Source organism: Lissotriton vulgaris, chromosome 11 (assembly GCF_964263255.1).
Source record: "Lissotriton vulgaris chromosome 11, aLisVul1.2, whole genome shotgun sequence".
Classification (NCBI taxonomy): Eukaryota; Metazoa; Chordata; class Amphibia; order Caudata; family Salamandridae; genus Lissotriton; species Lissotriton vulgaris.
Window position 1 is genome coordinate 995,515,998 of NC_141699.1, and position 15,033 is coordinate 995,531,030.

Consider the following 15,033-nt stretch of genomic DNA (forward strand, 5'->3'; position numbering starts at 1 on the left):
TGTCAAAAAAAGAAAAAAGAAAAATTTGTTAAATATCGGCCCCCCAGGGCCCTCATAATCTTAACAATACTGAACGTTTACAGTTTACGGTGCGACTCGCTTTTGCAATGACCATCAACAAAGCACAAGGACAATCGCTGCAAGAGTGTGGAATAAATTTGGAGAATCCGTGCTTCTCACATGGACAACTGTAGGTGGCCAGCTCATGCGTCTGAAAACCTTCTGATTTATTTGTGTACGCACCAGATGGAAAAACAAAAAATACTGTGTATCCACAAGTACTCGAATAAATAAACAGAATTAAAACACTTTAAAAAGTTTTCCATATTAAAATGAATAAGTTTCAATAAAAATGACACAATGTAAATTGAATGTTATAATAAGTTGCCTTAAATTTCCTTTCTTCTGAGATCGCAGCAACGCGCGACGGGTAAGCTAGTTGAAATATAAAAACAACCTTTGGCCCACTTACTTAACGGCGGCAGCAGCCAGTCTTCAAATAGATCTGACTGCTCTAAACATTACATCACTTACACACACTGCAGTAAAAAATATATTGAAAAACCAGATAAAATTCCTCTAGAAGACCGTGGACATGAACAATATGAAAACAAGTTACTTACCTGTAACTACAGTTATCCAGTATTGGTATCTTTCATAGATTCACATGCCTGAATCATTCCCCGTCGTCGAGGCGGGAGTCCCACGGTAAATTATATATATATAGCAGTGCCTAAAAACCATTAGTAGTAGGCTAAAAAAGGATATAGGCCCAACTAGGCCCAAAACTTAGCAGCCTATCTACCTCATTATGTAAAAAGAACTGAAAATGTAGCCTTAGCCAATCAGCTAACCTCACCCTCTAGAACCTTCCCAGCCCAGGCAGTTCTCCTCAGATTTTCCCAGCACAAGTGAGAAGTAGTATCCTATATAAGAACTGCCTAGCCGGGGAGGAGGGTGGGTGCATGTGAATCTATGAAAGATACCAATACTGGATAACTGTAGTTACAGGTAAGTAACTTGTTTTCTTATCCAGTATTGGGGTATCTTTCATAGATTCACATGCCTGAATCAGAGTAGCAAGCAGTAACAACCATAACTGTCGGTAGAGGAAGGTGGGAGACAATCCAAACCATATATCCCCACACAACCTGGAAGGTACTAGAGCAATAACATATCTCAATACATATGCAAAATCATGACAATACCTTCATATAATATGTATCTATATATAGAACATTTAAAACAGTATATTAGTAAACATGTAGCAATAGAAAAAAGAAAACCATAACAGTCTGACCTCAGTGAAGAAGATGCTGCAACACTGCTTCTCCTACTGACGTATCTCCATGTAGTACCGGCTGCAGGCAATAGTGCTTCGTAAAAGTATGCACACTTTTCCATGTAGCAGCACGGCAGATGTTTTCCAGGGACACCCCTGCAAATAGGGCTGTAGACGCTGACATCATCCTGGTGGAATGCGCCTTAACCGTTCTTGTCAGGGGCTTGTTCGCTTTCTCATGACAGAAGACGATGACAGAGGAAAGCCATCTGGCTATAGTTGCCTTCGTCACTGCCTGACCACGTGTCGCTTGTCCATAAGCCACAAACAGTTGGGTAGATTTGCGTAAATCTTTTGTCTTTTGTAAATAGAATTTGAGGCATCTTTGGACATCCAAGGAATGCAGCATCCTTTCAGCTGGAGTCTTGGGGTCTGGAAAGAAAGTCTTGAGTTTCACCGGTTGGTTGATGTGAAACTGGGTCGGAACTTTTGGAATAAACTTAGGATGAGTTCTAAGTGTCACACAATCTTTTGAAAAATGTAGGAAAGGTTCTGATATAGTGAACGCTTGTATCTCACTTACTCTCCGGGTTGAAGTGAGGGCTAACAGAATAGCCACTTTCCAAGTCAAGAATTTAAGTTCCGATTTATGAATTGGTTCAAAAGGCCTTTTCAGCAACTGAGATAACACAATATTGAGATCCCACTCAGGAGGAGGAGGCCGCACTGGAGGGAAAACTCGAAACAATCCTTTAAGGAACTGTTTAATTAAAGAAGAAGAACACAAAGATGGTTTGTTGTAACTCTTCCTGAATCTGGATATGGCAGCAAGGTGAACTTTGATAGAAGAAAACGCGAGACCTGATCTGGCTAGAGACAGCAGATAAGGCAGAATCTGCTCTGGAGGAGCCTGTAGTGGATGGACGTCATGCTCTCCGCACCATAAACAGAATCTCTTCCATTTGAAGCGATAGGTTCTGATGGTAGACTGTGCACGAGCCTGAGATAGAACAGCTCTACAGTCTGGAGAAATCTCTAGGTCCTTAAACTCTAAGAAATCAGGAGCCAGGCGTGCAAGTGTAGCGACTGAGGATCTGGATGAAGTATTTGTCCTTCCTCTCTTGTTAGCATTGAAAGCGTCGGTTTGAGGCGCAGTGGAGGGTGATGGGAGAGTATCAGAAGCTCCTGGAACCAATACTGTCTCGGCCAGCGAGGAGCAATTAGGATTAGAGAGCAACGCTCTCTCTTCATTTTCTGTAGAACCTTTGGGATGAGAGGAATCGGTGGGAAGGCATATGCAAAGATTCCGGTCCACCTCATCAACAGGGCATTTCCTCTCGATCCTTGCTGGTGGAACCTGCTGGCAAAGTATATGCATTTGCTGTTCTGTTGCGTGGCAAACAGGTCCAGCGTTGGTGTGCCCCAGAGCTGGAAAATTGTTTCCACTTGGCGTTGTTCGAGTTCCCACTCGTGACATCCTGTGAACGATCTGCTGAGATCGTCGGCCAGAGAATTCTGAATTCCCTGAACATGTTCCGCTCTGAGGGAAATTTTGTGGTGGAGTAACCATTCCCACATTTCCTGCGCTTGAAGAGACAGGGCCAGAGATTTTGTGCCCCCTTGCTTGTTTACGTAAAACATGCTGGTGGTGTTGGCCGTGCGCACCAGTACTGCAGAGCCTGCAATTCTTGGCAGGAAGGCTCGCAAGGACAGGAAAATTGCCCTCAACTCGAGGCAGTTGATGTGTTTGTGCTTGTACTGATGGGACCACCGTCCCTGCACCTGAAGGTCCTGGAGATGACCTCCCCAACCCTCCATGGAGGCATCTGTCGTTAGAGTAAATTCCGGTAGAGTCTGAAGAAAAGTGAGCCCCGGAGACAAATTGTTCTTTGTCGCCCACCACAGAAGAGCTTGTTTTATCTTGGGTGTGACCTTGATACGGTCCTCGAAAGATCCGTCTATCTGCCGCCACTGTCGATGCAATTCCTCCTGGAGAGGCCTCATTCTGAGTCGAGCCAGTGGAACCAGATGGAGTGCGGAGGAACACATCCCTAGCAGGGAAACAAACTGTCGGACCGAAAGAGACTTTTTTGACCGTATTTGACTTGCCAGCTTTGTGATCTTGTCCTGACGAATTTGGGTTAAGAAGGCCTTGCACTGAGAAGTGTCTAGTACTGCTCCCAGGAACGTCAGAATTTGTTTGGGTTGAAGTTGAGATTTTTTGGCGTTGAGGGTCAAACCCAGATTCGAGAACATTGACAGAGCACTCTTGACCGATTGCCTTGTTGAAGTTCTCGTCGGAATCTTTATTAACCAATCGTCGAGGTACGGGAACACTTGGATTCCCTGTGACCTCAACGCAGCTGCAACTGGGACTAGAGTCTTGGTAAAGATTCTTGGTGCAGACTTCAGGCCGAAAGGGAGCACCTTGAATTGAAAATGGACACCAGCCACTGTGAATCTCAGATACTTGCGGTGGTTTGGATGAATTGGAATGTGGAAGTAAGCGTCTTCCATATCCAGGGAAGCCATGAAATCTCCCTCCATGAGGCAATTGAGGACATCCGTGAGTGTCACCATGCGGAAACTCTGCTTTTTCAGATATTTGTTTAAGTTTCGTAGATCCAGAATTGGACGCCACTCTCCTGAAACCTTTTCCACAAGGAAAAAACGAGAATAAAACCCCTGATTTTTCTGGGATGTTGGGACTTTCTCCATCGCATTTTTGTGCAGCATTTTCATGGCTTCCATGTATAACAAATGAAGACGAGGAGGGGAGGGACCCCTGGGCGGTAATGTTGGAGGTTTCTGCAAGAACTCCAGAGTGTGTCCGTGTTTGACTATGTCCAGAACCCACTGATCTGAAGTTATCTTCCGCCACTGTTGATAAAAGGTGGAAATCTTGGCGCCCACGGGGAGGGAGGGAAGGGAGGATGGTGTCCGGCAAAACTCACTGGCGTTTATTTGAATCACGTCCCTGGTAGTTAGAACGTCGTTTCCCTCCTTGACGAGAGAAACCCGCTGACTATGACTGCCGATAGGACTGCTGGTAGTACGGCTTATTTTGAGGTTGATACTGGCGGTTTTGTTGATTTTGATAATGTCCTCTTGATGAAAACCCACGGCCTCTTGCTCCTCTGAAAAAACCTCGCTTATACTGTAGTGCACCAAGCGATTTGGCCGTATCAGTATCCGTTTTTTTCGCAAGCAATGCTTCATCTATGTGCTTGCCAAACAATAACTCGCCATTATAGGCCATGTCCAGTATTTTGGTCTGGACCTCAGGTCTGAAAGAAGTCGCCTTGAGCCATCCTTGCCGTCTGAGAACTGCCGCTCCGGCCAATTGTCTAAAGGCTGTATTAGATACATCGAGGGCGCAATCGATAATCTCCGAAGCTGCCCGCTCGCCTTCCAAGACAACCTTCCTGACCTCTTCAACACGGTCATCGGGAACCAAATTGATGAACTCCGACAGATCTGACCACATTTGTCTGTCGTACCGTGCTAAAATTGCCAAAGAATTAGCAATCTTGACAGTAGCAGCGGCATTAGCCGAGAACTTCTTCCCAATTGCATCCAATCTCCTGCCCTCTTTGTCTGGAGGCGTTGAAAGTGGTGCAACCGGATTTTTGGATCGTTGTTGAGCCGCTTGTGAAATCACTGAGTCAGGACGCGGATGACCAATCAAACATGGAGGAGTGTCCGGTGGTGCTCGGTACTTCTTGTCGACTCTTGGAAGAACCGCCGGGATGGAAGCTGGCGTCTTCATAATATCAATCCCTTCTTTCCAGATATAGTCAATGATAGGGATAGATCTGGACACCCTTCTATACCCTTCTTTGAAATCATGAAGAAAACAGTCGGTTTGTTCAACCGAAACTGTGATTGCAAATCGAGCAGCTGCCCGGTGCATGATGTTATGAAAACCTCCTATGTCTTCTGGCGGAGAATCTGAAGGTTTTGGCAGATTAGGAGAGGGCATAGGAATGACGTAATCATTCCATGGTTCCGTAGGCGTGGAATCCGGAAGTTCCCCATCCTCCCTTTCATCCTCATCTGGAGATGAGATGTCAACATCCTGACCTTCAGTTCCGGGGTCAACATCCTGCCTTGGAGAGTGTGAAGGATGTGGCGGTGGATTTACTGGCATGTCCTCTGGCACAGTATTTGGAGTAGGCAGAGTTGGTGGAAACCTCGGACGATAATCGGCCAGCATGGCCTGCAAATCCTGTACTAGAACAGACGGAAGATGAGTCGTGTCTTCTGTGTGTTCTTGCTCCTGATGATAAGGAGTAGCTAAATTTTCCTGATAGTAATGAACCTCATCATCATCCTCATCCTCTTGATATTTTATGTGCAACTGGGAAGGATGATGGGCCACTCCAAAAGGATCCTCATCATCATCCTCTTCATTATCCGAATCTGCCTCCACGTAATTTTCCAAGATATGCGAAGGCAAGAGGGGAGACAAATGAGAGTAACTCTGTCTCTGAAAAGATTTCATCTGAAAATGGGTATACTGCACCCTAACCGGAGATGTGGGCAATAAATGCGTAGACGGCACATTCAAAGATGCCAGCGCTGCTGTCGATGGCAAAAGTGAGACAGATGTGTGAGTTGCCGATATTGTCATCGACGGTATCGTCACAGGTATTGTAATCATGGATGAAGACTTCTTGGAAGGCGTCCTAGTAGACGGATCCGTCGACGGACTCCTCGTCGTCGAGCTAGTCGTCGACGGAGCTGTAACCTTCGTCGACGTGTTTGTCGTCGACGGGGTCTTCGTCGACGAGCCTTTCGTCGACGGGCCCTCCGTCGACGGGGTCTTCGTCGACGGGATCTTCGTCGACGGGATCTTCGTCGACGGGATCTTCGTCGACTGGGTCTTCGTCGACGGGATAGTGGAAGTCTTCGTCGACGGGGGAGCCGTCGACGAGAGCGTCGACGGAAGCGATGACGAACGCTTCAAAGATGGTGATTTGGTCGTCGACGGTAGACTCGTCGACGACGCGCTTTTCTTTGACGATCTTGTCTCAGAAGAAGAAGCCATGACGGACATCACAGGAGAAGTAATTGCTGAGGTGGTAACAGTATTTGAAGAAGTAGAAGACGTAGAATAAGTGGTAACAGTGAGAGAAGACACTAAAGTGACAGCTTTAGTGCGGACTGTACTCACAGTAGAAGACTCTGTTGACGCAGCACTCTTTGTGGATTCAGAGGGTTTATGAGAGAACTTAGGTTTTTTCAATCTCTCAGGGGAACACCTCTCTTTGGAACTGGCTCTCTTACTTGAAGTAGAGGCTCTGTCCTCGTCATCTCTGACAGACGACTTCAGCCACAAAAGAACTCTCGCCTCTCTATCCCTTTTGGTCTTAGGAGGGAAGTTTCGACATATCCTGCAATCCTTCACAACATGTGAAGGATGCAAACAATAAATACAGTCCGAGTGCTCGTCGTCCACATGAACTCTCTTCTTGAAGCATGAAGCACAGGCCTTGAATAAAGCCTTCTTTTCCGACATCTTGAAAGAATTGAAGAAATTTCTGAAGAAAACTGAGTAGGCACTAGGGAGACTCCCTTACACACGAAGTGCGGTGAAAATCTGAGGAGAACTGCCTGGGCTGGGAAGGTTCTAGAGGGTGAGGTTAGCTGATTGGCTAAGGCTACATTTTCAGTTCTTTTTACATAATGAGGTAGATAGGCTGCTAAGTTTTGGGCCTAGTTGGGCCTATATCCTTTTTTAGCCTACTACTAATGGTTTTTAGGCACTGCTATATATATATATAATTTACCGTGGGACTCCCGCCTCGACGACGGGGAATGATTCAGGCATGTGAATCTATGAAAGATACCCCAATACTGGATAACAAGTACATTTTGCCGCTAAGGGCCCTGGCAGCATCACATAACAATGACTGCCATGTTGGCCCTCAGGCACAATCTTATCTTAATTGCACAATCGGGAAAGCCTGACTAACCCAAATTCTGGCAGTAAGGATGTTGGCATTACAAATTAAAGACTTCAATCCAAACTGGCCGCTGCTCTCTAAGATTGTTAAGTGCAGAGTATGCGGCTAGAAATCGGAACTTTTACACAATTATTTTGCTGCTGTCCGACGTTGCTCCACTTCCTGCGAACACGATTAAAGCCACTTTTTTTAATCCATGGCATAAGAACATGTAATAAAGCAATAAACTGTATTTTTAAAACCATGGTTCCCCTTGAACTGGCAATTTTTTTAAAGCAGTTCAGGACCATCTAAAAAATACACAACAAAGCGCAGAGATGACTTCCGATTGATAACTCCTACTTCCTATATTACGGACATTAGGCATTGTAAAGTCTGACCTTTTTGTAACCGAGTTTTAACAATTGCTATGTATTCAACCCAATTGTAGTGGATATAACCCCTTTGCTGCGTTCGTCGGCCAATGGCCGTCGGGAGCGCTACCTCCGTAGGGCTGCACACGTCTGTTGGCCGACGCGGCCCCGCCCACTCCGCAAAACGGCAGCACTGCGGCAGAATTGCCGCAGTGGTTAAATTATTCTTACTCTTTGTTATATATCTTTTACTTTGGTTTATCCTTAATAGATTTTAAACAGCCAAATTACCTTCAAGCTAACTAAAGCTGACCACACACTGAGTTTTGTCTTTAGGTATTATGTGTCAGTCACACTAGAGGGCTTCGCAAGGACCCACTGACTTTTGTTCTTTCTATAACATGGCTTTTAAAGGTCTTATTTTGTCATGGTTTTAATTAACTACACAATAAATTTCGTATCATCAGTGAGACAACGAAAATTAGGTTAGTTTCACAAAGTATACAACCTAGACATCTCTCCATTTCCAAAATAGCACCCATGGAAACTTCACACAATATATAACACATTTACTGTACAATAATCCGTATTCCTGTTTCCTTCAACAATGTTCACGGGGCATCTACAGTTTCCATGCATCATATCGTTTAATTGACAACATTTTGGTAAAGTAAAATAAATAACTCACAGCTAGAAGCTTGTCTCCAATCTGAAGTCTACCGTCTTTGTGTGCAGCACCTCCTTCAATGATTTTGGTTACATAAATACTATTATCACCAGAAATGTGCTGATTCCCAACACCTCCAGCTATGCTGAACCCAAGACCTGCTTGAAAAGAAGAAGAACGCATTTAAGATATCTTTTCAGAAGCAATCATGGTCTGTTATAGGTAATAAGAGGAAACAATCATAATGTTAACAGGTCTTGTTTTGTCAAATCAATAGGTCCGCTTTTATCAAAACCAGAACAGGTGACACCATTTACAAGACAAAGTTACTTACATGCAACCACAGTTCTCCAATATGGCCATATTACATAGTTGGGCATGCTTGAATTATCCCTTTCATTAAACTGGGAGTCCACTGTAATCACAGAGTGAAGGGCAATGTTAAACAGAGAGAGACAAACTTTAACAGTCACAGAAATAGCATATCACGCAATTTCAAAAAGAGCCATCCTTCAGCCAATCAGCAAACAGCACAGTCTACATACACCCTTCCTCGTCCAGGTCATCATAGCTTAGATTAGTATGTGCTGGAGAAGCTTATAACATAGGCGAGCCTGCGCTGGGGAGGAGGGTCACTTGTGAATCTTTGAAAAGGACAAAATTGGAGAACTGCAATTACAGGGAAGTAACTCTTCCTTCAATATTGGATGTTTCAAAAATTCACGTTTGATGCCAAATAACGCATAGTATATTCACAATACACAGCTGTCAGCAGATAGAGGGAGACCATGAAAGAAAACAGGCTTGCCTTAATTGAATAAATGGCGTAGGACCCTCGCCACACCGTAGCACTTCTGTGAACTGTCTAATCTAGACAGTAGTGCCGGTGTAAAGGGGTTTATTTCTTCCAGCTTGTTGCCCTGCAAATAAGGATGTGGATGCCGAAACACTTCTTATTTAATGTGCAGTCACATTTGCTTAGAGAGGATGGCCTGCTCTGTTATGACAAAAGACTATGGCTGCAGACCCTCAGTGAGCTTTACTCATTTTGAAAGAGATTGTTCTTTGTGTGGATGACCATAAGCCACCAAAAGTTGATCATTATATCTGAAAGATCTGGTCCTGTCGAAAAAAAACTCCAGGCATCCTTTCACACCTAAGGTATGTAGAGTTCTTTAGGAGCATTTCTTGGCTTCTTCAAAGTGTGCCTATTAGATTACTGCTTTGTTCAAATGAAAGTCGATTGGTATTTCAGGAATACATTTTGGTTTTGTTCGAAGTAGGACTGTCATCTCTGAATTTGCGGAAAGGGTTCCTTGAGTGTAAAGGTTTGAATTTTGTGAAATATTCTAGTATAGGCTAGAGCTTCCAAGAGACGTTTAAATTCCCACTTTTTGAATTGGTTCAAAAGGACTTCTAATCAATTGGGATAGACCTGTGTTAAATTAACCTAGATTACAAGGTCATATAGGAGTAAAGACTGAAAAAACCTTTATGAAACTCCTTATGAGTTTATTAGACCGAAGATAAAGCTGGTTTAGTATCCTCCTAAAGTGTGGTATGACAGCCAGATGGAATTTGACAAACTAGAACCTGGTAAGCGAAGAAAGTAAGGTAATACTGCGGAGAAGAGGACATTGGGTGCAAATTATGCTCAGTACACCAAGAATAGAATCTTTTTACTCCATACAACTTTTTTGCAGAGTCGGCTCTGGCTTTAACTAGTGAGTCTCTGCGACAGGAGTACGTAGGGTTATTGTCTTGAATGAAGCCTTAATTGAGATGGAGTTGCTAATCCTGAAGGTTGTTTTATCGGTTCAGTTGCAGTATTCTAAAATGGATTATAATAATCTGAAAGCATAAGTCACAGACCTCTTACCAGATCTTAAAGATCCTGGAGCATGAGCTCCTGCATTGTTTGACTTATCTGATCCTATCGTTAGTACGGGTAGTGCTAAGCACAAAGCAGCAGCAGCTGCAGCATCATCAGCATCATCACTATGCTCTTCAAAAGCCTGATGAAGCCCTCTGGCATTAGAATGTTCTCGCAGATCAGGCCAAAACCACCTACCATTTCCCTGTACTCATCCTCATCTTATTACTTTAATTTTAACTGCCTTGATTATATGCATGTCCGAAAGCATATTCATCCTCCCTCTTTGTCCAGGAGTTGTCGTGCAGGAAGAAGTGATACTTTGCTTGCATGACTTAGTCCTTGAAGGGGTCATCTACAGTGTAAAAGTCAATATCAACAGGGTCTTTGTCGTCAGTGTTATCAGTGAGGTTTTACCTAGACCACCTGATCGCAGCCTTCATCGTTGACAATGTAGTCTTCACCAACAGAGATGCCAACGATAATCTCGTCAACAGAAATGATGTTCACAATTTTTGTTTTGAATCTGAGTTCTCAGATATTTTCTTCTTTGGTGTAAGTGGCTCAGATGATGGCTTTTACGATGTTTTGAATGAATTTTTCTAGTTGGTATGTCTACCTCAGAAGTGACCTCAGTTTCCCGAATTTTTTGTGAGCTTTCCTTGGCAGTTACTCAGAAGCTGATGATTTTCCATCTGATGTTTATTTTAAAGAGCACTCAGACTATGAATGAACTTTTCTATGCCTTAACTCTCCTATTGTTCCTCAGAAGTGTAAGTTTCTTCTGGCTTTGACTTCTGGAGATGTAATAAAAGTCTACTTCACAGATATTTTTAAGTTTTAGCAGAACAAGTATGAATTATTTTGCTATCCTTCACCTTGTGGCCAGGATATAAACAATATAAGCAGACCATATGAGGACCTTCTGAGTGAAGCCTTTTCCTGCCACTGGAACCACAAGGTCTAAAAATACATTTTTATAAAGGATTCAGCAATGATGAAGTCTTAACAGCATGAGAAGACTCAGAGACAGAAGGTATTTTCTCAGAAATTAAGATATAAACAAAATAGTAAATGTATCTGTAAGTTCAGAGCTCTTGGAACCCATTTTCACACAAGACATGCAGTAGAAATCAGAGCTTTGGTGACTTGGGTGGAGAAGGATGCTGAATGCTGATTGGATGAAGTTGACAACTTTATAAAATAATGTGAATAGACTACTTCTGTGGCTGTTGAAGCTTTTCCACCTATGTTTATACTTGCACTGCTGTCTACGATTACTGTGGAACTCTCAGCTCGATGACCGGGATGAGAGAAGCATGTGAATTTATGAAAGATCCGACACTGGAGAATTATGGGTTATCTGATGTATATATTAGTTTGAAGATTTCTGCACAGTAAACATTTTATTCAGTTGGTTGCAGTTTGGACATGCAAGCTGCAGTAGTCTGACAGTTAAGGTCTGAGTTATGAAATTAAGCAGAATTTCAAATGACTTGGTTTTGGGTAAATACCCTATATGAAGAGCAATGGCTTCCTGTTGGGACAGAAAGTCTCCTGCATGGCTCTGGAGACCTTGCTCTCTGGCCCCATGTCGTTTTTTACCTGGGTAGTCTCTGTGGTTCTTCACTTTTGTCCAAGTTAAGTTATGACGTTTTATAGAGCGCATGGCTGCCCCAGCAAAGGGGCCTCCCAGCACTAATAACAACAGAAGGGCAGCAGACAGCAGTAGGAGGCCTAATAAGGAAACGGGGGGAACTGATAACCTTAACAAAAGCACAAAAGCCCGACAGGAAGGAAGTGAAACAACCTATAGTGAAGAGGAGGCCTAAAGTGAAGGGAAGAAGATGAGTCTTGATAGCCTTACGAAACGCCGGGTAATTATTAATGCTCCATATGCGAGTAGGAAGTGAATTCCAGAATTTAGCTGCAAGTGTGCGAAAGGAGCGCCCACGAGCACGTGCCCTCCTTACCCGGGGAACAACCACAAGGTGATGGCCTATTGAGCGGAGTTGGCGGGTGGGGGTTTATGTTGAAAGCAGGTTGTCCAGAATGCCAGGTGGGGTTTATGTTGAAAGCAGGTTGTCCAGAATGCCAGGGGAGGAGAAGTTAAAAATCCTGAAAACAATACAGAGGGACTTAAACTCCACTTATCTGGCCACCGGCAGCCAATGTAGCTGATGAATAGCACTGGTGGTGGAGCACATTCTAGGAAGGCCAAGAAGGGTTCTGGCAGCTGAATTTTGGACCCTCTGCAGTCTCATAATCTCCGTCTTATTTGCTCCCAAGTAGAGCAGACTGGCGTAGTCCAGTCTCAACAGAACGGAGGCCTGAACAATCACCTGCATGATGGGTGGATCAAAAAAAAAACAGCAGCAATTTGAGCCTCTGTGGTATGCTGAAACATGTTGCTGCCACTTTCTTTGTTTGAGCCTGAAAGCTAAGAGCTGAGTCGACCCACACATCAAGATTTTTCACCACCTGTTTGTGGGCGGGTGTGCAAACCAAGGTAGCAGGCCACCAGTGTTCACTCCACAGCTCAAAATCTTGCCCTACATCAAGACATCAGACTTGCTGGTATTGAGCTGGAGGCAGTTGGCAGTCATCCACCCCGCGACAGCAGCAAGACCGGACTAAAACATATGAGCGTCATGCAGAAAGTCATCGGAGAGAGCAACTGCGTATCATCTGCATATGATACTAAGGTCATCCCTTTACTCCCCACCGCCACTAATGGCTGGACATACAAATTAAAAAGCGTTGGGCTCAAGGATGAGCCCTGCGGCACACCTGCTTGATAGTATGGACCCTGGAGGTGAAAGGGGGGATGTTACCTGGAAGGTCCTCTCCGCGAGAAAGGAGGTGAACCAGTCCAATGCAGGACCCACAATGCCAACTTCCTTCAGCCTTTGCAGTAAGATCTAGTGAGAGACTGTATCAAACGCAGCAATAAGATCCAGTAGGATCAGTGCCAAGGCATGTCCCTCATCCAGTGCTGCCCTCAGATGTACGGTCACTGCTAAGAGGGCGGACTCAGTGCTGAGACCCGGACGGAAGCTGCACGGAGAGAAGTCAAGTATTTTGTTCTGTTCCAGGAAACCTGACAAGATTGAGTTTATATAGGCTTCAGAGATCTTGCAAGCCCACGGCAGGAGGGAGATAGTGTTAAAAATTGGAGGGATTTGTTAGCATGAGCTGAAAGCCATTTAGTATTTCGGCAGCCATTTTAGGTAGCCACGTGCTCGCCATGTGCTGTTTCCCTCTTCAGAGCCTTGCACATGCTCAGAAGGGCCTAGCTAGTAGAATTCACCTGCTTCTCTTGTATAAGTGTCAGGCTATTTTTGCTGCTGTACGGATAAGTAACTCTCCTCCCACTTTGTTGAGCAAGCAGATCTTGCATGCCCATATTAGGCATTTTGCATGCTTACATGAGCCAGGACTGCCCCTTAGTCTTATGCTATGTAACCCTAAGCATATATAAGGCCTCAGTTTGCTGTACTCCTTCGACTGCCTCATTCAGTTGCTAAGGCTTCTGTGTGACGTAGTCTCCCTCATCTGAGGTGAATAAATGCATTCTTTTTATATTTCAGCTTCTGTGCCAATTTCTTCTTTGTTGGTTTAAAAGGACCAATTATCAGTGAGACCCCTGAGAAAGTTTCTATTTTCTTCAATAGGATGGAGATTCTCAGGTTTAGTTGTATCAAGGGTAGGTTTTTTTTAATAATGGAACACTACTAGCCTGCTTTCAAGTCCAAGGGACAACTGCCATAGACAGGGACATGTTAATCACCTGGACCAGAGGTGTAAGAAGCACAGGTAATAGTGTCATAAATTGATCAGGCTTCAGGGGATTAGCAGGGGAGTCAGATTTAATCTTTCTGCATAATGAGTGCAGCGAATCCTCAGAAATCGTCGGGAAGGCGGCAAGCATGTGAGTGGGAGGACGTCTACCCCCAGAGCCAGAACACATATCCATCTAAGGAAAGGACTTAAAGGTATTTTCTACCTTGTTGAGAAAGAAGGTGGCGAGAGCCTCACAATGCTCATCTGATGTGATAGAGGACGCAGTGAGTGCCTCGGCCGATTTAATTTCTTTGAGTATGGAGAAAATACTCTTGGTAGGATTGTCGCTAAGTAAACCCAAGATTCATGTAAGCTCTCTGAGGGTCTCGGACTAAATAAACCAAGAACCCTAACCAGTGCTCTGTGGTGAAGGGAGCACCCAAAGGGGCCCTTTGTGGCCTACGACAGCATGGCTGCCTTTCACTCTATACATTTGTTTCCTACAACTAGGAAATATATTTATTTTACACATTTTGGCATTTTACTGCACAAAATTCAGACATAAAATCCATATTTCATATAGACCCACAGAACATGGAAAATATTTAACGAGTTACTGTGAAGGATGCCTTTCACTATTGCTTAAAAGAAGCAATAATATTAACAGATTAATACATCAGTGAGGATGTCCGCAACTGCTTAAAAAAAGCAATATTAACTGATTAATAAAGTGTATATAATAAAAGAAAAATGGTAAAATGAAAAAAATGCAAAACGATCTGTAAATGTGAAGAAATTAAAAGTAGGAGACAATAAATTAAATCAGTATTCTCAGATTGATTTGTGGAGCAGTTCAAGTGCAAACAATATAATATGGACGGATGCCTTTAATTTAAAATTTCGATTTTTTAAATATTTTTTGGGGAATTAAATATAATATTTCATCATTTGTAGATTTTTTTGAAAAATGCTAGTTTCTGCACTGTTTTGCGGTTAAAATCATTGAAATTGATTGGGCTGATGTCCCTGGCTTCTAGTAATGACTCAGTTGAAGTCCCCGGATTCCAATAATAATTCAGCTGGATTTCCTGGGTTCCAGTAAGGGT

The 15,033-nt window shown here is 43.7% G+C and overlaps 1 protein-coding gene across 19 annotated transcripts in view; it reads right to left on the reverse strand.

The window, feature by feature from the left end:
• Positions 1 to 15,033, reverse strand: part of DLG1 (discs large MAGUK scaffold protein 1) — a 1,304,904-nt gene that overhangs the window by 320,351 nt on the left and 969,520 nt on the right. For 12 of the 19 annotated variants that reach the window (XM_086944257.1, XM_086944255.1, XM_086944253.1 and 9 more), the window contains one exon: positions 8,293 to 8,429. In XM_086944257.1, coding sequence (XP_086800383.1) covers positions 8,293 to 8,429 — 137 coding nt within the window. Of the gene's footprint in view, positions 1 to 8,292; positions 8,433 to 15,033 lie in introns of all 19 variants that reach the window. The other 7 variants (XM_086944258.1, XM_086944256.1, XM_086944254.1 and 4 more) reach the window with 1 other exon arrangement.